At 42.9% G+C, this 24,108-nt stretch overlaps 1 protein-coding gene and 1 non-coding gene across 2 annotated transcripts; both read right to left on the reverse strand.

The window, feature by feature from the left end:
- Window positions 1–40: 40 nt before the first annotated feature.
- On the reverse strand, window positions 41–21,007 carry KPNA4 (karyopherin subunit alpha 4). Its single transcript, XM_039713885.1, has 17 exons — window positions 20,890–21,007; window positions 14,100–14,144; window positions 13,129–13,218; window positions 12,754–12,783; window positions 12,622–12,674; window positions 11,810–11,905; window positions 11,623–11,708; window positions 9,863–9,949; window positions 8,379–8,548; window positions 8,249–8,293; window positions 7,243–7,374; window positions 6,937–7,065; window positions 5,490–5,594; window positions 4,850–4,921; window positions 3,680–3,842; window positions 2,881–2,975; window positions 41–1,920 (listed from the first exon to the last, which is right to left on the reverse strand). Exons 1-17 carry the CDS (start codon window positions 20,956–20,958, stop codon window positions 1,822–1,824), a joined length of 1,566 nt encoding a protein of 521 aa, XP_039569819.1. The 5' UTR covers window positions 20,959–21,007; the 3' UTR covers window positions 41–1,821.
- On the reverse strand, window positions 6,321–6,602 carry LOC120504447. The gene has a single exon (XR_005628022.1).
- Window positions 21,008–24,108: the final 3,101 nt, after the last annotated feature.

Genomic DNA, 24,108 nt, shown 5'->3' on the forward strand with positions numbered 1-24,108 from the left:
AAAGTGAGTATTCCATAAAGAAACAGGCAGAGCAGCAGAGTTGCAAGTTTTAATGTTTATTTCCCCAAGACAGCCTAGCCTGCACTCTACTTGGATAAATTCACAAGCTAGTTTTCCGCTGCTTCTAGTTTTAAACTTTTAACCATGTTTCTGATGACAAGGAATGCTGCAAAAATACTCTAGTCCAACAAAGAGTTATGATCACAAAATAATCTTTATCCATTCTACAGTGTTTCAGAATTACCAGCTGATTTGAAAACACAAGGTAGATATAGATGCTAATGGTGGCTAACCTGGGATGTTTTATTATAGCAAACTGTTGTTCATGCAACACTTGTGCTCAAAGGGGAAGGCACAGCATTTCCTACAATGAGCCACCTTATCAAGAGTTCAGTTTGTACAAATTTGTAACATCACCTTGAATTTAGTGTGCACGACCTCAAAACTGAGGCACTCCTCCAATTATAAAAACACTTGCATCCTTTTTGTGCAAGTTTTAAAAATACAAAGTTTTTTATTTTTTTTTCTCTCTAAAGTGGCTCAAAATAGATTGTTCATGGCTGCCTACATCTAAGATAAAAAGAGTCTAAAACAATTGGATTAGGCATATTAAAGGTGTTCAAACCATGACTTGATTTGTACATCTATTCACACCTCTTTTTTTCGCTCTTTATTCAGCAGTACATATGCACCAAATTTCATTTTTAGACGTTTCCATATCATTTTCATAGAAAACAAAGTTTGAAAACAAGTAACATTGAAACACAGCACGGTATCCTACCACAACAGAAACATTTTGGTTACAGGACTCAACGAAATCTAAAAATGAACTATGCTGGAGATTACCACATGCAAAGGTCTTCATGTTATCTTTGAAAATGAAAAGGATGAGATTTTATTACCACATTTTTACTGCTTTCTACTATTATGGCAACTTGTGTACTGCAACACAGCCTAGTTTGAAGGGAAATGGATGATTTTTTTTTCTTGTTTGTTTGTTTTTCCATGCAAAAATCTACAAATTAGTTTTGATGATATGGAAAAGCTTTTCATAACATCAAACATTCATCTGGTGCAAATGCACAGGGAAGCCTTCCTGAAATTCTGACTTTACAAACAACTAAGAAGCCGTAACAGGAAAAAAGAAATGAAAAAGAACTGAAAGAAAAAAGAAGAGGGGAAAAAAAAATAAAATAAAAAGAAAAGGAGAAAAACACAGGCTGCAGGAGTAAACCAGAGTCTGCTGCTAAACCGGTCTTGGTGTGTCCAGTGTAAGTCAACACTTGTGAACTCATTGGGTGATTGGGTTGCCAGCCCCCGCAGGCGCTCGGCTCGCACTCACAGACACTCACAGGCACGCTCCCCGGGGCTGCCCGGGCTGCCCGGGGCAGACACTCACTGCACGCTGGCCATTCACACGGGGCTGCAGAGCAAGGCCTGGCCTCCTGCCCCTGCTCTGGGCATCCTGCTCTCGATGCTGACGAGGCTGATGATGAGAGTACTGCCATCGTCCCCCCGCCGCTCCGGGAGGTCGGTGTTCCTTCTCAGGCACTGAAGATCTGTGACCTGTAGCCCTTTTTCTTTGAACAATCTAAAGAAGCATTCAGTGTGAAGTTTGTCGTTACATTTTGCCACTCATTCTCACTCGCACCCACTCGCCATCTTGACTTCATTTGGGCTTTTCTGTGATTCCAAATGAAATCTTCACATTTACTTTCCCGATTTAATGCAGCAGCGGATCCCATGAGCCAAGATTGATGGATCAAACCTTTTTTTTTTTTATTCAGTGCTGCATTGTACCTAAACTTCCAAAATACCACTCTAAAACTGGAACCCTTCTGCTGGTACGTTGGCAGATGAATTGAAACCAAATGTTCCGCCTTGGATTGCTTCTGGAACAAGGCTTGGATCTTCATCAATCTGGAATGCAACGGGGACATGTCAGCAGGGACACAACCAAACCTCCCTCCACAGCAGCTGGACAATCCCAAAAGCAGCTCTCTGTCCACCTCCTTGCAGCCAGTCCTGCCACCCACCCCTCCCCTAGTTCAGTGAGAGCACTAAAATGAAGTGATTTAAAGCCAAATGTTTTAGTTTGTATTTCTCAGGGAGTGCTACATGGCACCCCAAACCCTCTTGGTGACACAACTTTCTCTCCTGGAAAACCTTCTGGCAGTCTCAGAAACTGTCCCAGTCCTCAGGAGAGCACCAGCACCACTAAGCCAAGGAAGGACTGAGCCCAAACTGACACTGGATTAAATTCCAAGTCCAGCTGTAAATGCCAAAGTTGAGTTGCTAAACAAGACTTGGATCTTACTGCTCACATCCAAGTGAAATCCAGCAGAAAATAACCTTCCAAGTGCCAACAGGCCATGACTGCAGCTGCACCCAGCATTCCTGCAGTGCTCCAGGCAGCAGGAAACCCTCCCTGCAGGGCACAGGCTGCCAGGGCTGCCCTGGCCCTCTCTGCAGTGAACTTCCTGACTGGAAGTGCACACACACCAACCCTGCCTTTGATTTATGACCCATGCCTGAACTGGGAACAACGCTCCTGCTCAGCACATTCCACCCTGGAATTCTTCACATATTCCAACTACTTTGTCTCTTAAGCAGCAGCTCAGCCCTGGAGCCAGCAGGGAGCTTATCAAATGGGAAATGTCAAGCTGGGAGTTAAGGGAACTATTCACAGCCTGGGATTTAATCCCTAGAGATGAGGCTTAAATTAGGCATCAGATCTTCTTTAGATGCTTCATCACAGCAATGGCAGGAGGAGAGGAGGGTCACACAAGGGCTCCAACCCTTCCCTGAGCCCAGCCCTGCCTTTCTCCTGCAGGTTTGTAAATGAAAACCACGAGCCCGCTGCAGGAAGTGCACACTCACATCATCTGAGGAGAAGAACTGGTCAATGATCTCATAAGCCAGTTTGTAGATGTCTTCATTTTCATGGTTTTGTAGCTGTTCAATTTTCTCCAGGCCTGCAACCAACACACAAGAGATCTCAGAACACCAAATTCAGCCCAAACCACTTCCAACAAAGAAATTAAAAATACATTGGGAAGAGAGTTATGAATGATCTGGTTATGAATAAAATGCTGTTAAACCCACCTGGCATATTTATATCTATTTTATACATATAAACACAGAAGTTCAGTACATAGATTTGGTATTTTAAGGATTATTCTACTCCATGTTAACAAATCCCAAAGTTTTTTACCTGTGCCCAAATTTACTATCACTTTTTTTTCATCCCTGAAAAGTTTCAGCCAACTTAAACCACAAAGAATGTGGAGAAAGTCTTAAAACCACGAGGAAATTAAAGTTATTACATGTTTACAACCACTCTATGTAGAATTATTTTTTCCAAGTTCACCTGGACATGACTTGTGCACGATTAAGGTAAGCACATCACCCCCACACTGACTAATTTAGTTTCTGTTAATTAGACTAATTTGTCTAATATGCAGACTGTTACAAAATTAGAACCTAATGAACTTTACTGCCATTATCCTGCTCCTCCACATTTTAGGAAAAGCTGTGGATATTCACCTGATAGGCATGAAAAGGCTGCTTTAAAACAAGTTTACTTAAAATATCAATATAAAATATCAATAAACCCAACACAAGCAGGATGCCAAAGCAGCAATCCCTGGAAAAGTTATTAAAATCTTGCTCCTCCTACCTCCACACTCTTCTATAAGATTGGCTATGGTTTCTGCTTCCTCTTCAGCCATTTTTAATATATTACTTAGTCCATCCAGAACCACTTGCACAACTTGTGCATCTTTTACTGTCAGCAAGTTGCAAAAGGGAGGAATTACATTTTGTTGAATTAAGTAAGCCACCTGAGGGGGAAAAGGCAAGAGTTACAGCAGGAACGTGGCAGCAGCACAGCAAACACATCCCAGCAAGCCCAGACAGTCACTGCCACCCCCCAGCCCTGAGCACTCGGCAGTGGCCACCTCAGGAACCCCTTTTGGCACATTCAAAGGAAACATTTGGATATAAACTACAAATAGATTTGAGGTTTACAACACCCCAGGAGCAAATACTGTCAATTTTTCAGTGCCAGATAAGGAGTGTCCACACTCTTCTATAAGATTGGCTATGGTTTCTGCTTCCTCTTCAGCCATTTTTAATATATTACTTAGTCCATCCAGAACCACTTGCACAACTTGTGCATCTTTTACTGTCAGCAAGTTGCAAAAGGGAGGAATTACATTTTGTTGAATTAAGTAAGCCACCTGAGGGGGAAAAGGTAAGAGTTACAGCAGGAACATGGCAGCAGCACAGCAAACACATCCCAGCAAGCCCAGACAGTCACTGCCACCCCCCAGCCCTGAGCACTCGGCAGTGGCCACCTCAGGAACCCCTTTTGGCACATTCAAAGGAAACATTTGGGTATAAACTACAAATAGATTTGAGGTTTCCAACACCTCAGGAGCAAATACTGTCAATTTTTCAGTGTCAGATAAGGAGTTTCACCCTCACCTCTGAAGAGTGACAGCACCACCCCAACCCTGCCACAAATCTACTCTGGGCTTACAAGGGACTTGTGTCTCCTACTCATTTGTCCTTTTAATGATCACATCCTCATGGTGTGGGAAAAAAGGCAAAAAGAAACGTGGAATGCTTGAGAATCCCATCAGAGCCTGACTGAAGTCACTCATCCCAACAGAGCTTGCACCAAACCCCAGGGATGCTCCTGGCCTCAGGGCACCCCAAAACAAGGGCAGGTCACTTAAATCCCATGAGGAGAAGGGAAAGTTAGTGAACAGAGAAGGGACACAGACACCCAGAGCCCCAGCACCTCCCAAGAGGGAAATGGAAGTTTTCCCAAAGCTGGACTCACCTGGTCTTTTCTCCCACTGATTGTTAAGTTGCTTATTGCCCAAGCAGCTTCTTTCTGAGTCCCAAAATCCCCCTGGAAGCACAACCAGAGACAGGAAGAGTCATTCCAGGCTCAGTGCCAGCAGGATTCCCACAAAGCTGCATTTGTTACAGTCCCCTGTGCAAGGTGCCACTGTAGCAGTTTAGTGTGAGGTAACAAATAAATCCTGTTTGAGTCTGTGTTCATCCCTTCCCTACAGCCACCTCTGCAATTGATCTGCCAGGGAAGGAACTTTGTTTACACCAAGGCAAGCAAGAGCTGCAGCCCTGCACGGTGCCAGCCCTTATCTGCAGCTGTCACATCCTGCAGGCCAGCTGAGCCCAGGCTGATAAAGCTGTGATAAAGCCCTGCACACACTGCTGCTGGGCTGCTGCAGCAGCTCAGGGCTGGGATCACAGGGAAAACTCTCCAATCTTTCCTCCCAGATCAATAAATTGGTAATTAACAGAGCTATCTGTGACCAGCTCTGGCTTATTTGTCTTTTCCCTTAAATAATTCCCACATGCTTTCAGCTGTTCTTTCTGCACAGAGTGGTTTGGGAAGTCACTTTTAAAAGACACCAACAGGATTTGAAGCCCACCACCAATCCTTGGGATCTGACCTTATCTAGAAGATGGATTATCATTGGAACAAGGTTTGCATCTATTACTGCCTGAACTTGCTGCTGGTTTCCTGCAGTGATGTTAGATAGGAACCACACTGCTTCCTGCAAAATAAAACGTCAGGAATTAATTCACAGAAGGATTCTACACCATTTATGTCCACTGCAACTGGGCAACCTGGAACACAAGCAGAGCTGAGTTCTTGCTGAGACAAACCAAAGGGACAATCTCACCTCAGGAGACTCCACAAGACTCCTCAGCCTCTCACTGTTACCAGCTTCAACCAAATACTTCAAATTAAAAGGAGAAATGATTTGGAGACAAAAATGAGCACTTCTGATCACTCCCAGCACTGCCAATTGGCAGGTCTCAGCTGATGGCCTGGCAGAATCCTGTATTCCAGACAGGACAGTTCTTTACCTCCTTCCTAAGGACTCTTCTTAGCTTCAGGAAAATGCAGCACTTTGAATTAACACTTGATTTTTAACAATACTCTGAAGTTTGGCTCTTTATGCCCATTCTGTCCACAAGCCCAGGACTGTCCTCCCAGGCAAGCAAGAGCAGATCTCTTCCCCAGCAGCCCCTCCCCGAGTTAAACTCAGCCCTCACCTCCCTTTTAGAGTGGGAATCTAAACTTTCATCAAGAAGTAACAGTTTTCAATGCAATTTTAGGTACATTCAGAGTACCAACCTTTTAAACCCTACAGCTGATAGATTTCTCCCTTCCTAGAAATCCTCCACCATTCAATTCCCTTCTCAGCCTCCCTGAGTGAGAACATTTTAGCTGAGAATTTCAAAGGAAGCTTCAGCAGTGTTCATGCCTGACTCTCTGAGATCAGATCACAGGATCACAGGTGACCCTGGAGACGTTTGGGCTGCCTGGGGCTCTCCTGGTGGGCTTTTTTGGGGCTTTAATCACAGGCAGTGTTGCAGAGGGGCCCCGAGGTGCCCAACACGCCTCAGATGCACTCCTGGCTCAGCACTGCCATCAGTGCCCCCACGAGAGCCCCCACACACCCCACACACAGCCCCCACCCAGGCCCTGCCCCAGCTCCCCTCCTCACACACACTCCATCCAAACACACCCAATTATCTCCGTGTCATCACTTCTGAGAGAGTCAGGTTCATTCATTAAGGTGACATTTCACGTGCTGAGAACTCCTACACAAACCAACAAGCAGACTTATATGAGAAAGCTTTGATTTCCTACAAACATTGATATTCCTGTCAAGCACAAGTCTGCAGCTCCTAAGAGACTTCCCTATGGATTAATTAATTAATCCATTAATATTAATTTCCAGGAAAAAAATCAGTGTTTGCTGAAATTTGCCACAAAGTGGTGGAAGGAGCCCATTACTCACATCTTTGTGGCACTGCACAATGTGGAACCCCAGCTCGGCCAAACATAAAAGTTCCCCATCAGGTAAAATCCCTGGTGCTGCTCACCTTATTAATTTTTTCTTTGGGATGTGTGAGAAGTGCTGGGAAGTGTGAGAGAGCCTCACAGTTGAGAACCACCTGGGTCTGCTCGTCGGTGCCGGTGACGATGTTCCCCACGGCTCTCAGCGCCGCCGTCTGCAAACAAAACATTTCCTTTCAAAACACCTTCCCAGCCAGCAAAAGGTGTCATGCAAATGCTGCAGCACACAGGAAAGTGACATTTATTTATTTATTACGTTTCAGCTATAAAAAGGAAGCATTTTGTGCAGTAGCAGATTTTGGGGTCGCTTGCTCGGTGCGATCCAAACTCACCTGGACTTTGACTTCCTGGTGGCTGAGGAGAGGGACCAGGTGAGGGACAATTCCAGAGTCTATCACCATCTGGATCTGCTCATTGCCAGCATCCGTGAGATAGGAGAGTGCCCAGACTGTATCTACCAATATCTGACAGGAGAAAACAGCAGCAGAGGCACAGCTCCAAAACGATGCACATTTATGGATACATTGACAGCTCATTTCAATTAATGTCCCTGTGCATTCACGTGCAGAAAAGTCAGGAAATGTGAGCATTTAAACTGACAGCTGCAAGAATATTGAGTGAATGTTGTTTCAGCTGACAGCTCTTGACTGGCTCACCAATACAGGGATTTCCAAAATTCAAATAAACTTAATTTCACCTCCTTAGTGGCAAAAAATTGAATCACATAATTACTACAGGAATGGCAAAGTTAATACAGACATTTTTTTGCAGAGCAATGTTGCCATCAACCCAGCTACAACTTCTTTAGGAAGCAAAGAATTTCAATCAAGAAGAATCAATCTCAAATTCTGATTTATGTTCAGACAAAAAGCTGACTCATTCCAAAATTTCAATGAAATTTTGCTCATTTACTTCACTTTTAAGTAACTATTTCATATTTAACACTTCAGAAGTTACAGCTAACCCTGACATTTGACATGTGCAGCAGACACCGATTCTTCTTTCATTCACACTGATTTTCATTACAAATTAAATTGCTAGGCACAAAAAATTCCTGTAGTTCTCTGTGAATGAATGCTCACAGAAATAAAAATAGAAAGCAGTTTCAGTTCTAAGTGCAGGGAAAGTACATGCAAATAAACACTTGCAAAGACAGAAACATCAGGGAAAAAACCATCACTATTTAAAAATAGCATCATTATTTTAAACTAAGCAGCTAATAGATACCAAAGAATCCTGTCCTAATCACAGGGAACATCACAGATTTTCATTTTGTTTTATATTTCAGTGGAAAAAGGACAGCACAAGCTGGAAGTGCCTTTAGGAGGGGTCACTCACATTTACATCCGTGTGGTGAATTAAAACGCAGAGCGCTGGCAGGATCTGGGGGGGAAAGAAACACCCGAGGGTTATTTTGGCAGCAGGCACACCCCAGCTGCAGCCCAGCCCTGCAGAGCCAAACCATCACCTCCTGGATGGTCTCCATGGGCGGAGGGGGGTCCTTGTGGCGGCACAGGTTGACCATGACCCAGGTGACGTTCCTGAGGAAGGTGATGGGGATGGAGGGGCTGATGAAGGACAGCAGGGGCTTCACCACGCCAAGGCTAATGACATAATCTCTACACTGGGGTCCATCACCTGTGGGACAGGCAGGGGGTTGAACAGAAAACAGCCCATTGGTGACAGATTTGAACAGAAAACAGCCCAGCATTTACAGATTTTACCAGAAAACATCCCACCATTTAGAGATTTTACCAGAAAACATCCATCCCATCATTTACAGATTTTACCAGAAAACAGCCCAGCATTTACAGATTTTGTCAGAAAACATCCATCCCATCATTTACAGATTTTAATAGAAAACATCCTATCATTTAGAAATTTTAACAAAAAACACCCATCCCGTAATCACCTGTGGGACAGGCAGGGGGTTGAACAGAAAACAGCCCATTGGTGACAGATTTGAACAGAAAGCAGCCCAGCATTTACAGATTTTACCAGAAAACATCCCACCATTTAGAGATTTTAATAGAAAACATCCCATCATTTAGAAATTTTAACAAAAAACATCCATCCCATCATTTAGAGATTTTACCAGAAAACATTCATCCCAGCATTTAGAGGTTTTACCAGAACACATCCCAGATTTAGAGATTTTGCCAGAACACATCCCATGACTTAGAGATTTTACCTGAACACATCCCATGATTCCGTAATTTAGAGATTTTACCAGAAAACATTCATCCCATGATTTAGAGATTTTGCCAGAACACATCCCAGATTTAGAGATTTTACCTGAACACATCCCATGATTTAGAGATTTTGCCAGAACACATCCCATGATTTAGAGATTTATGGTGTTGGGTAAGGGAAAGGTAAATGGGTGGCAACACCAGACCACCAAGAACAGTGAGAGCCCAATATATTCCTGAGGATTCCTTGACAAAATTTCCAAACAATAATGAAACATCCCCAGAAGGTGGTGGTGGTAGGAGTAATAATAATAATATTAATAATAAAACATCTCCAGAGATTGGTGGTGGCAGGAGTAACAAAGCCCAATATATTCCTGAAGATTCCTTGACAAAATTTCCAAACAATAATGAAACATCCCCAGAGGGTGGTGGTGGCAGGAGTAATAATAATAATAATAATAATAATAATAATAAAACATCTCCAGAGATTGGTGGTGGCAGGAGCAATAATAATTAATAAAACATCCCCAGAAGTTGGTGGTGGCAGAGGTAATATAATAATAATATTAATAATAAAACATCTCCAGAGATTGGTGGTGGCAGGAGTAACAATAATTAATAAAACATCCCCAGAAGCTGGTGGTGGCAGAGGTAACAACAACAACAACAACAACAATAATAATAATAATAACAACAATAATAATAATAATAATAAAAACCATCCCCAGAGGGTGGTGGTGGCAGGACGAAGACCCACCTATGATATTTCCTAAAGCCCACACTGCTTGCTCACAGACATTTTGATGAGGTGAATGCAGCAGTCTCAGGAAAAGCGGCACAGCATCTGAAAGGTACAAAAAGAACCAGAGAAATGGTTAAAAATGCATCTCTAAAGAGCAAATAATGCACAGGATTAACTCTCACAGGAGACATTTTTCTCCTGTTAAGAACTGGCCAAAGCTTCACTAATTTCCCAGGTGATAGTAAAATAAAACACTGCAATGATTCTTCCTTTGCTGCATATTCTTACAGAGAATATTAAACCCCTGACATTTAATTTGTTTGCAAGTCTCAAGTTTACTGAAGCTTGTCAGGATCCAAATTTAGTTCCAGTTATTGAATTCAGAAATTCTCTGCTAAGTTATGCAGCAGCCCCAAGTGCAAAGGAACACCAGAGACCAAACTCAGGCACCCCAAGGAAGCAACTGGAGAATGAGCAGGAATGGAGTGGGAATTAAGGAGTGGGAATGTAGGCAGAGGGCAGGAAAGAAATGCACATTTACATAATTGATCCTGTTTTATTCTCCCTCAGCACTGAGGTCTTGCTTACATAATATCCCAGTTTGTAAGGAACTCATTTATTTCATAAATTTCAAGAGAAATTTGAATTTTTTAATTAGATTTTTTTCTTAATGTAAACCATGTGTTTGCTAGAGAAACAACTGATCAGCAGGATTCTTATTTCCTGCTAAATGAAGGTATTTACAGTGTCTGTATGCAAGGAGAAAACCCATCTCCAGCAAGCAGATTAACAATTTCTCATGGAAAAATTACAAAAAAGCATCATTGAAATTGAAATAAATCATAGTTTTGTATGTCACAGCTATTAAATTGACTAACAGTGCAGTACAGACCTAGAGAAATCACTGAAAAAGTGCTTCATCCACTGATAAATTAGATTTAAAGTGCTCTAGAACAGGGGTGGGATAGATTATCTATTAATTACATTTCCCAAAGAAAACTCAGGTTGCAACTGGGAAAGGAAGAGGATGGAGAAAAAGATAAAAGTATTATCAAAGTACATCCTGTGAGAGTGAAAATCAAATTATATCAAAGTTCACAGGCTCTTAACACCAAGTTTGCAAAAACAGAAGCAACTGATCTCGCAGCCAACATAATTTTTGTGTATTTTTTCCTTAAATTTTAGGAAAAACTCCTTTCAAAATTTTAGGAAAAACTCATTTCACTGTATCTTTGATTCTTCAAAAAGCTCTGGTTTGTTCACTCAACTAAAAACCCTGCCCACTTAGTTCTGATTTAGCAACAGAAGCTCTGCTTCAGGACATGCCTGGAGCCCAGAACAAAGTTTGCTTTGCCTGGTAGCTCGGATTCCAACAACAATTCCTTCCCACGTTTCAGATGCCCCAAAATAGGAAGGACAGGTTTTGTACTTCAACTTAATTTTGGAAGAGTTCAGTGTCAGGCACCCTCTGGTCTATGAATATTCTCCCCTCTTCACAACAGGAAGATTTTCAGAGGGGTTGTTTGGTTTTATTCCAAGTTTTTTGGTGTTTTTTTTTTTCAAGTTTGAAAACTGGAAGCCAGCAGATATCAACTCTAAGACATTTTGAGTTTCCAGCTCACCATTAGGAAACCCAAGTGGGTTTAAACCCTGAGGAAATGAAGCCAAAACCAGGTGTGTGAGGTAAACCTGGCAGCAGCTCCTTCAGGGCTGATCCCAACCTGATCCCACCCAAATGCCAGGTGGGGATGGAGCAGATGCCCCTGAGGACTCACTGGATTGAACTACAGCCTGGGTTTGCTCCGAGGTTCCAGAGGCAATGTTTGTCAGAGCCCACGCAGCTTCAAACTGTAAGGAAGGACTGCAGGCAAAGAAAAACCACAGTTGTTATCACTCACATCAGTGGCACAGCAGCTGAACAGCAAGAACTGGTGCAATATTTGGAGTTCTGGCAGTACTCACTTGTCATCTCTTTCAAGACAGTGCACTAAGATAGGTAATATTCCTGATTTTATTAGGTCGTCAATGGGTGGATTGCGGTCACTGGACAGCAGCTTCCTGCAGGAAAAATGGACAAAAAACCAAATTACAGACAAATCCTGCCTGGAAAGGAGCAGGGAGCTGTTTAATCCAACTTTCCCCACAAAAAGGGGTCAGTGCTGCCACTGGGCAGGTCAGTAAAGGGTCTGTAAAGGGCCTCATTCCTCTGGCTGAGTTTGGGAATCTCCAATGGAGCCCCAATAACCAAACTGCTCCTGCTGGCCTGGGAATTCCTTCCCAAGGGTTCCTCTCCTCCTCCCACAGGATTTGCTTCCTCCTCTTTAAGTAAAAATAATCCCCCAAAGTGAAATTACTGAGTCACTGGAAAAACAAAGCCATTATATCCACTGGCCATTTCACTCCATGCTCTCTCCCCTCTGGAAGTTTTTCACCAGCCAGGAAAATAAAAGATGAGTTATTCAGCTCCAGCTCCTGCAAAAGGAGACACCAGCTCTTTCTGCACTTTAAAGGACTGTAAAATCTTTGTCTTGAAGTGTGTGTTTTACCCTGTGAGGAGCATCAAGCTTGCACCAAGATAAATCCAGGTATTTACATGTAAAGGAAATCCACACTACTTAAAAGGTCTGTGTATTTTGATTTCTTTAAAGTTCTATTTTCCTTTTAAAAATCTCTTCATTATTACAATTTCAGTTAAGCTAGAGCGCATTTTCTGACACTAAAAACATGATAAAATAACAATAAAATCAGGATATTTGAGCAAAGTGTGATCTTACCTTGCTGCCTGCACAGCACTTAGCTGAATACCCTGGTTGTCACTCGAAGCATTCTAAAATAAGAGAAATTAGATTTTTCACACATCTGTCATCATACCATGAAGAATATTCAAACAATGTAATAGTTTTTACCTGTACTATTGCCTCCAAAGAAGTGTTTTGCTGGAAAACAGAGACAAGAAGCAGTTAGAAATTTGAACTCTTAAGAATGCAAAAGAAAGGAAGAAATTAATGCAAGTTAATTCTTACCACTCTGAAGTCCCCATCTATATCAGAATCCTCACAGATATCTTCATGGGGAACGTTCCTTCTCTTTAGGAGATGCTCGTCTCTTTTGTTCTTAAAGAGAAAAATGATGGAATAACTTTAAAACTTGGATTTAGTTGGGTGAGGGTGTTAAGAAGGGAAGCTTTTGTTTCAAACAATCATAAATACACCATCACTGACACTTAAATTAAAATTAAGAATGCAAAAGAAAGGAAGAAATTAATGCAAGTTAATTCTTACCACTCTGAAGTCCCCATCTATATCAGAATCCTCACAGATATCTTCATGGGGAACGTTCCTTCTCTTTAGGAGATGCTCGTCTCTTTTGTTCTTAAAGAGAAAAATGATGGAATAACTTTAAAACTTGGATTTAGTTGGGTGAGGGTGTTAAGAAGGAAAGAGAAGCTTTCATTTCAAACACTTAAATTTTCCAAAAAATAACTTGGAAAGGACTTCCCAGAGAAGCATATTTTGGGAATTCTTCCTAAAAAATCCTGCATCCAACTTGTGCTGGAAGCTTGATGTGCACAAATCCATCAAAATTCCAGTTTGTCTTTGTTCTTAAAGAGAAAAATGATGGAATAACTTTAAAACTTGGATTTAGTTGGGTGAGGGTGTTAAGAAGGGAAGCTTTTGTTTCAAACAATCATAAATACACCATCACTGACACTTAAATTAAAAAAAAAAAAAAAAAAACTTGGAAAGGACTGCCCAGAGAAGCACTCTTTGGGAATTCTTCCTAAAAAATCCTGCATCCAGCTCGTGCTGGAAGCTTGATGTGCACAAATCCATCAAAATTCCAGTTTATTTGTTATCATTCCCAACAGGACACACCAATTCCCACTGGTTCTCTGTTCAGCTCAGAAGGAAAATAATTCCAGTTGTGATTCCTTTTTTCCAACAATTCCAGTTTTACCTTCACACTCTTCCCCACTTAATTGTAAGGAAATAATTTTCTGCCTGCAGATGAGCAGGAAGAGCTGATTTTCAAAGGAAAACCAAATCTTTAAAAACCTCTGGAAGTGCAAGGAGTCTCTTAAATTAGTTTACAAATACACTCCTGGTTTTCAGGACAAAAGTTGTGGAATTCCCATAACTTCAGAACTTTTGAGTCTTTAATGAAAACTCATATTTTATCAGACTAACAAAGTCAAATCCTACTTGGTGACAATAATTTTATAAAATAAAATAAAAACTCTGGGTCATCTCACCTTTCTCAACTCCACGACAACTTCATTTCTTTGTCTTCTCATAGTCTGGAAAGAATAAAGATAAAAAAAATTAGAACCTGAATTTAGATCAATTTAAAAAGTTCTTGTACAACTATTTCAGTTCATGCACTTTAAACAGGACTTTTACACACAGGGTTTAATTTTCATTATAAAAGTAGAGATCCTACAGGAAATGGAAATAACTGCAATATTTGTTATTTCATACTAAAACATTCTCCTAAGTCTTCAAGTTGAGGAAAAAGGAATTAGGAATAAAACCATATTTTTCAAAGGGAAAAATGAAAAATCTAACAGCAAAATAACTTTATAAAGAAGCTCAAATTAAGAGACCCTGCAAGCAAAGCTGAGTTCCAGAGCCGTTATTTATAAATTAGAACCTTTGACATTCTAAAAGCAATTTTTTTTGGTCATTTTCTCTACAGCTGCCATTGACAGTTCTCAGGGAAAAACATCCATTGTAAATATACATAAAATGGTTTATTGCTGCTTGTGCTACTGCAGTGAAAACAGAAATAAATCAGTCTGGAGTGATTTTATTTGAACACTTTGAACTTTGCAGCAAAATTCCAAACAATTCCATTTCTATTGTGCCAAGCCCAGGGAAAGCTGGAAGTCCCCGAGCACAGGACAGAAGGCAAAGGAACCTCCTGAACAGTGAGGAGATCTGAAGATAAGCATTCAAACCTCACTTTCAAAGCATTTTTCTTCATTATTCTTATCAAAAAGAAGGTGCAGTTCATCAGATCAGATTTCAGTGGAGCACAACACTGCAGCTCCCCAGAGAAAAAGGTTAAGGACAGCAAAAAGTGGCAAAGCAGGGATGGTGCCCTGCTGCTCTGGGGGCAGAACTTTGCAGGGCTGAGGGGAAAATCCAACCTCCCCCAGGGACAGATTCCTGCTCTGGAGAAGGCAAAGTGCCAGGAGCACTGCAGCAACCTGGGAGAGCCAGAACAGAGGAGCTGAGGCTTTTTTTCTTTTTGGAATATTTGTTTTGGTCCCACTCAATTGTCTGTGTGTCAGCAGCAGCTTTGCTGTGAGCAGCAGTGTCACCCTGGGGTCTGGGAAGAGCCATCCCTCTCCCAGGGCAGCTTTTGGGTGGGAATGCTGATTTTGCTGCCTTGTGCTTTGTGAGATCCTCAGGGATCTCACAAATATCCCAGTCTGGGATCCCCCAGGACAATGGCTGCAGCTCTGAAGAGCAGAGGGAAGGCAGGAATCACTCCAGGGATGTTTCTCTGAGCTCCAGGAGAAGGTGATCCACTGCTGGATCCCTCCCAGCACTTCCAGGCTTTGCAGATGCTTTGGGTACTCCAGGCTGCTGCTCTCAAATTCCCAGGGGAGTTTCTCCAAACTCCACTGATCTGGCATATCCCAGCTAAAATAATGTGAGGAAAGCCTCTGATGATCAGATTGCAGAGCTGTACCACGCCCCTGATGATCTCACAGGACTTTTAACACCTTCCCAAAGCACAGGCAGCAAAATCAACATTCCCACCCAAAAGCTGCCTGGGAGAGGGGTGGCTCTCCCCAGACCCAGGGGTGACAGCAAAGCTGCTGCTGACACAGAGAACCGAGTGGGACCAAAAAAAATATTACAACAAAAAAGCCTCAGATGTGTCATTTAGAAAATTCTTAACTTAAAAAAATCCTATCTGCAGGTGATCAGACTTTAAAGGATCTCTGCTGGGACAAGAAGAACGTTCTCCCTCCTGGCAGGCCTTGCCTGAATTCCTGAATTCACAAAAGCCTTCACATGAGAGACAAGCCACCAGTGAAGTCACTCTGAAGCACGATTTACCACAGCCTGGCTCCACTAAAATCACTCTCTGTGTAAACAGAGTGTGTTGACAGAATAGTTACAGGTCAACCTGGCACTGCTCATCCTCCTCCGAGGAGGAAGAGCACAGCAAATGAGAGCTGAAGTCAGCTCTGCCACAGGATTTCCCAGTGCCACCACCCCAGCTAGAGATGGAAGAGTCTGGAGAAAGTAAAATGCCAGGCAGAGGCAAGAGTGACTTGTGCAGCCTTTTGGAGAGCAGCTCAAAGAGAGATGAGGGATGGTGGTGTCCTGGCACTGGGCAAGGATCCTGCTGCTCTGGGGGAGATCTGAGCTGTGTGAATCAGCTCCCAGCACCACAGGAAACCACTCTGACCAGAAAGGGCTTCACAGCTGAGCTCAGAGAGGCCAGGCAAGGGCTCCAGTTGAAAACATGGCCCACTCTGTCAGGAATTCACGTGGCTCTCTCAGGCACTGGGTCCTGTTTATCACTTGCCACATCAAAAATCAAATGATCCGATCTATTTCTGTCGGCCTGCGATGGCCACCCCTCCATCCTCCTTTTTTCAATTATATTTAGCTTCAGATTTATCATAAGGGCTATTTCTGACCATTAGTCATGACTGAGCCCTTCAGCTTATCATTAAAATCTCGTGGCAGTGATGCCTGCAGGATCCTGGGACATTCTGAGGGGTTTTCGAGCAGCTGGGATGCACCAGCCCTTCCTAAACACACCTGGAATGGGATCCTGGAATGGGACCCTGGAATGGGACCCTGGAATGGGACCCTGGAATGGGATCCCGGAATGGGATCCCGGAATGGGATCCTGGAATGGGATCCTGGAATGGGATCCCTTCCCTGAACTCGGCCTGTGCTCACTCCTGGCTGGGGTGGGTTTTTTTTGCTGTTATAAAATGTTCCACTCCATTTCTACACCTCCAGCAGGGAGGTCTGAGAGCACAGGAGTAACTGTAGAACTTTGGCTGCTGCTCTCATCCCAGGGAATGGTTTCCAAGGGCACATTGTTTCTGCTGGGGAACTGCAAAGTCAACAGTTATTGTAAATAAAAAATGAGCTGCTTGTGCCATCCTTCCTTCCTTCCTGCCCAGGAAGTTGCTACCAGCACCAGTGTGGTCTGGGATTCCAAATAAAAACAAATCACACCCCATAGGGAACAGACACCTGAAAACAGACTATTTTTCCTCAGATAGAGTCAGTGATTCAGGCCCTCCTCCATCCATTATCCCCTCCTATACAAATCCTATCTCAATTCCAAAGTGGAGCAATGAAATCTGCTCTCAAGACCACTGACAAAAACACTTTGGGATCATAAAGCCAACCCAAGATACCCCAGAAGTCACATCTCAGCAACTTCAGAATGAAAATGGGACTCAGTTCTAGATAAAAAAATAAAAATCAATATGACATTACATGTGCCACCAGGCCCATTTTTCCTGGAGAAGCTGTGCATGGCAGAGAAAATGCCTTAAACAAATATCTCAGTATCATTTCAAAGTGACAAGATGGATGAGCTTCACCACAGAACTCCAAGTCAGCTTAAAGAATCCTATTTTTATCTCAGTGAGTGAAATTCCTGCTCTCCCTTCAGTTCTTCCATATTTAATCCCAAGCAGACTATTTTGTGTGGGATACAGAAAGGGTTGAAAAGCTTCGAAGTACCTGCAATATTCAATATATCTCACACCACCACCCTTCCCTCACTCCTCTGGAGCTTCCTTGGTGTTCTCAAAAAATACTGTGATTTTAAAAGTCCAGTAAATGATGCTGGCAACTCTCAAAATCCTGACATTACTGATCTTCAAGCATCTTGATGCAATGGCTGCTCCAAAATTAGTTTTGAAGTGCTCTGCATCACGGAATTATTATCATTTCCCTTCATGCATCTCTCAATTGCAGAGCAGAAATCTCTATTTAACACCTCTCCTGTGCTGGCACTCTTCAAGCAATTCTTCATCTCCTGCCCAGCAACACAGGTGAGGCAGGGAGAAAAGATTCAGCAGGTTGCTCCAGGATTTCCACAGAAATAAAATGCAGGAAATATTTTTTATTTCATTTCAAAAAAACCCTCTAAATGTCAGTCAGATTGCAATGCTGCAGCAGGCAACAATCACCAAGAGAAAATGAAATGTTCAATCACCAGGTGAAAGAAAATGAAGCAAATAAAACACCCCAAAACTCCGCAAACCCACCCAAATCAAGACCCCTAAATGCAGGGCTAAAAAGGCAATATTTAAACTCAATTTGCCCAAAAACTCTAGCACAGCCACTGTGATCAGTTTGCACTTATCTGGCCTCTGTATGGCGAAGATCTGGTATTTAATTCCAAAACTGTGGTATTACCATGAAAAACCAAGGCTGGCTGGGTGTCAGCACAGCCATCCCCACAACAACCAGTAAAAACCAGCTCAACCTTTCTCATCCAAGGGGAAAAAAAAGCCCAAGTCAAACCTGTTCCTCACTGAAGACAAGATGAAAAAAGTCACCTTACCCCGCTCCCTAATGGATCAGTATTTGCATAATTTAATATCAGAGTCCAGATAAGCCCTTCTTCAAGTCAGACTTTGGGGTTGGAGGTTAAAAACTGGGCCACTTCTGCAGTTTTTAAGGCTCCTCTTTGTGCTGAACCAATTCTATTATTCCCCACAGCTCTAAAATCTTGAAGACCCTAAAAAAATGCTGCAAAAACTGACCAGAAATCTTCAATTCCCCCCAGAGATGCTGTCCCAGCTCCAAATTACTGCCCCCCCACTATCAAAAACTTTATTACATCGTGTATTCCTTTGGGCAGGAGCAGAAACCAGGGACAGGACAAGGAATTCTTGGAGATTTCTGGTCCCAGTGAATCCCTCAATTCCCAGTGTCACCAGCAATCTGTCATTTCCAAACACATGGCAGCAATTATTTACAACGTGCCCGTGCAGGAAATGTTTACCCAAGACTTCAGCATATGAAGGAATTTTGTCAAACATCTTATGTAAAACAGGTGCTTGTGTTGGGGCTTGTTTTCTTTTTTCTCCTCTTTTTGCCAGGCCAGAATTTGTGTTTTTAGAAGCATATTGAGGGAAAGGAATCAAATAACTGGAGTATCCAAAAAGGTGAATAAATGTTTGGTACTTTAAGGGATGAAATGTAGGAAATTCCCTGATTTTGGTCAGAAATACAAGAACTTCCTGTGAATATGTAAAACCTGGAAGGCAAGGACAATGTGACAGGAACTGCAACTGTCAATGGACTGATGTGAGCACATGGAATTAAGAGATAACATTTTTAGGAAGTTTGCAATTCACAACATGGCAACCTTTCACAACCTCCAGAAATCTCTCCATTTGGAATTCACCAAAATTAGGGTGATTTCTCATTTCTCTAGGGGTAAACTGTCATGGAAAATTTTTAAAAAAAAGATGGTTTTGTAAAAACAACCCAGGGCCAACGAGAATTTCAGTGCAGATAAAAAGGGGGAGGAGTGAAGGAGATAAAGATCAAATGTTGGCTTCCTCTGCCACATAAATACACAACTTTGTGCCCAAGCAGCCCTGCAAGCTGGGTTTTGGAGCTTGGCTGGGGTGGGCACCAGTAATTCCCCCAGCCTGATGCCCAGTGTGATGTGTAAGCAGTTACTGAGCAGCAGGGACAGCCAGAAGCCTGAGCTATTGTATGAAAAATAGCCCTGCACCGTGGTTATTTTAGGGAGCAGGCATGTGCTCCAGGATTTGCTGGATAAATGTCACTCTCTACAATTTAACACGGCCCAGCAGTGGGTTTGGGCTGGGGAAAAAGGCATTTCAATGCTGCAGCAAATAATAATAAAAAAAAAAAGACTGAAGAGCTTGCCTGCCTTCTGACACACTCCCACGTGGTGGTACCTGCGTGTCCATCTTGAACCTTCCCTACTTCAGCTCTTCTCCCTTAAAATGCTGCACCAAAGCACCCGAACTCCAGCCTGTGTCTGCTCAAGAATCCCATTTTTCACTGTAATGGCACATTCTGTGTGCAGTCCTAAAGATGCCCTCCTAGAACTGCCTATTCAGTGGTAACAAATTTATATAAAAATAAATTAGTATCTAAGGCAAGGGGTTACCTCACAACCCTGCCAGCAAACAGGGCAATTAATTACTACCACTCCCAATATTTTTGCCAAAAGTTTGGACGTAACTGAGCAATAAACTGTTTTGTCAATTTAATTGGACAGGTTAAAAAGCCAGGTGTTACAGGCTTCTGGGAAACTCGGCTGATGTTGAAATTAATACAGGGAACATAAAGGAGTTTTTACTTTTGAAACATTGTAATGTCTCCTATATAAGACTGGAATATCATGGAAAACAGAAAGGAAAATTTGAGGCCAGTAAAAAGCAGCCATGAGAACACCAAAATCCTTATCCAGATCCCTGTACAGACTGCTTTAAAATCCAACTGCATTCCAGGCCGAGTGCTTAAAGGTGAGGATTGATACTTAGTTCTAAAATCTGACCATTTCCTAAGGAAACCCCGAGTTAATTATGTATCCTGCTGTGCTTAGGAAGCACCTTCACAGCTCGGATAATTGAGCCACCAAAAAGTTCAGGGCCTCTGCGCTAGGAGCCGGAATTGCTTCTCAACTAGCTGAGTCGAAAAAAAAAATATAAAAAAAAAAAAAAAAAGAAAAGAAAAAAAAAGGGAGAGAGAGAGAGGGAGAGAGAGGGAATGTGGGGGTTTTTTTTAAAGAAAAATAATCTTGCTATGAAAGTTAGGGCGTTATTTATTTCCTTAGGTATCCTGGAGACACGCAGCAGAAACACCCAAGCGGGCCCTAATCCTGACTCAGGCTTTTAGGGGCTGCTCGCGGAGATCGCTCCGGCAGCGAGCCCACGCCGGGCCGGGGCCGCCGGGGCAGGGGGCTCCTTCCTCCCTCGCTCCCTCCCTCGCTCCCTCCCTCGCTCCCCGCCCGGCCGCGCCGCTCCCGCCTCCCGCGGCTCAGGGCCCCGCCGCGCTCACCTCCAGGTCGCGGCCTTTGTTCTTGAAGTTCTTGAGCCGCTGGTTGTCCAGCTTCTCGTTGTCGGCCATGGCGGGGGCGGCCGGGGAGGAGCGCGGCCCCTCCGCCTCCGGGTGCCGCCGAGCGGGGGAAGGGACGGGCCGAGAGACGCGGGGGGGGGAGCGGGGCCAGCCTCGCTCTGGGCGCCGCCGCCCATTGGCCGCGCCGCGCGCGCCCCGCGGCCAATGGCGGCGGGGAGGGAGAGGGCGGGAGCGGTGACGCAGCGCGGGCGCGGGCAGGGAGGGAGGGGCCGCCTCAGCGCCGCCGCCATCTTGGGCGCTGAGGGCTGAGGGGAGGGGCGGCGGGACGGGCGCTGCCCGCGCCTGCGCTGCTGCCGGCAGAGTTAATATTTTAATTCTTCCCCCAGTTGGATTTCCCTTCGCTCCCCTCGTGGAGCCGGCAGTTAACTGTTTAATCCTTCCTCTTGCTACGCTTGGCACTCACTCCCCTCATGGAGACCAAAGTCGACCCCTGAATCGCTCTCCCCGCTATACATTGAGTCCCCTCATACAACCCAAAGTTAAGAGTTTAATCCTTCCCCTCGCTAAAGTTCGCATTTGTCCCCATCATGGAGTCAAAAATTCTGTTTAATCGTTCCCCTCATTACACTTTGCATTTATTTGCATCATGGAACCAAAAATTACACTTCAATCTTTCCCCTCAGTACACTCTGCATTTGCCAAGAGTAATCCCCCTTCCTCCCAGTCTTCCAGAATTTTAGTAAAAAAAAATAAAAAAGCTGCTACAGCTTTTTAATTAATTTTAATTAATTAAATAAGATAAACAGTATTGAAAGCAATAGAGAGATACACTTGCAGAGCAGAGGGGATGGTAATTTTGTTCCTACGTCTGAAATTTTATCCCAGAAAATAATGCCTTTGTGCCATTACTAGAAGAATTCTCTAGGGTACGTATATAAATAAATAAATAAATAAATTCTGCCCTGATCCTACATGTAGCCTGTACTAATTTTTAGTGATTGGAAATGAACTCTGACATCTTCCATGTTGATAGAGCTCGTTATAATTTTCCATGATACTTGCTGAGAAAAGTTGAAGTTATGACAGGAGATGCTTTTCCGAAGCGTGAATATGAAGTCACGGAGTTCCTCAGAGACTGAGGAAAGAGAACTTGGGTTAGCTCCTGGGGAAAACACGATGATTTTTCAGACTATGTGTGTTTTATCTCTGGACCTTTCCCAGAGAATGACGCTTGGCTCTAGATAGTTCTCCAAAAAAACCCCAAAAGTGACAGGGGCTGAGTCACCGCAGCCCCATCTGTTGCATAAACGTAGCAGCGATGTCACAGCAATATGAGGAAGGTAAATTAGTCAGGGCTAATTAGTGCTGGTGGTATTCCATACAGGCACGCTTGTCTCACAATATGTAAAGCATTTTTTCCAGACCTGGTCTAGGACAGCAGCCCTTTCACACCCCAGTCTGGATGGACAAAAATGACATTTTCTTGATACAGCTATTTACTTTTTAAAATGTAATGCAGATTCTTCATGTAGTAGTGTTGTAGAAGACTACATAGAGATAATTTTTTTTTTTTTTAATAGTATCTTTCTTTAGTTGTCTGTTTCATTTACAGACTGAGTGAGTGTTATTCAGCCTAGAGAGGAGAAGGCTCTGGGGAGAATTTAGAGCCCCTTCCAGAGCCTAAAGGGGCTCCAGGAGAGCTGGAGAGGGACTTTGAACGAGGGATGGAGGGCCAGGACTCAGGGAATGGCTTTGAACTGAAAGGGCGTGGGTTTAGATTAGATATTAGGCAGAAATTCTCTGATGAATAATGAAATTGGACTCTGGTACTGCGTGTTCCATTCCTGCCCAGTGCTCAGAACTAGTCAGAATATGATGGTAAAAATACCCTCTGTGTAAGACCCAGCCTGGAATTTTATGAAAGGAAAGAAAACCCTTTTATTTTTCAGTGCCCTTTTCAGCAGCACCTTTCCCAGGTCTTTGTTGCCCCAGACATGCTCACCCCAGCACCTGGTGTGGTCTGGGAAGCATGGAAGGGGAAAGGCAGCACATCCTGACTCAGTGCCCAAAGCAGTGCCAGTGACCTCGCAGGGAAATCATCCATCCCTCTGCTGCCCTTCCCTCCGTGCTGCTGGAAAAAGCCTCGCCGAGTCAAGGGGCTGAGCAGCAGCCCCGTTCCTGCATGAGTAACCACCTGAAAATAACAGAATCACCCTGGAGAATCTTCCTCCGAATCCAGCCCTGCCCAAAAATCACCTTGCTGCACCACCTCGCTGCTTTTACTATACATATATTGCTAAAAAAATGTAAAATATCGGAAATTTATTTACTTCTATTAGTATTTACTATTATTCATTACTACAAAATATGTAAAATATAAAAAACTTATTTACTTCTATTAGTATTTACTAATATTTATTAGTAAAAATATAAAAATTATAAAATTTATTTATTAACACCCCATTTTCTTTCTAAGTCCACATAATAATATCCGATCTTGCTGAGTTATGAAGGAAGACAATCCTTCAGTGGTCTTTTGAGCTGGTATCACCCAAAGCATCATTTATATTGTGATTTCATTGTAGACATAATCAGAGATGAACCAAGTGCATTTTGTGTAGCTGTAATCTAATTAAGCTGCTTGGCTCTCAGGGGAACAATTATTTTTGTTTGATTTTACTCAGGTCCACAGTGCAAAAACACTTAGAAGGGCAATTTTGAAGGATAGACCAGTTCCCCTCTGAATCCTCAATCCTGGGCCACTGGGCTGTCTTTAAAAGAAAAACCCAAACAATTGGATATTCTGATTCTGAATGAGGTTTTTTACTACATCAGTTTATTTTACTAAATCAGGTTTTTTTACTAAATTAGGGTTTTTTTTACTAAATCAGGGGTTTTTTTGCAGTTTTTTTACTGTAGGTACCTACAACATAATAAATTATGCAGAAAATACAAATTCTTGTGGTACAGTGCTGTTCAGACTTCATGTGATGCTACAGAGCACAGCTCTGCTTCTTTGATATTTTTTGCATATTTTTTAGCTTGGAAAATAAGAATGCAAATATAAAGGTGGGAATTAGGCTCTGTTCACCTTCCTGTCCTTCAAGCAACAGATAGATTTGTTTTACAAAGAGTTTACATTTTGTTTATAATTTACAATTTGTGAATTTTACACCTCACTATGCAATTAGAAAATGTTTA

This window comes from Passer montanus, unplaced genomic scaffold (genome assembly GCF_014805655.1).
Source record: "Passer montanus isolate IOZ18808 unplaced genomic scaffold, ASM1480565v1 scaffold29, whole genome shotgun sequence".
Lineage (NCBI taxonomy): Eukaryota > Metazoa > Chordata > Aves > Passeriformes > Passeridae > Passer > Passer montanus.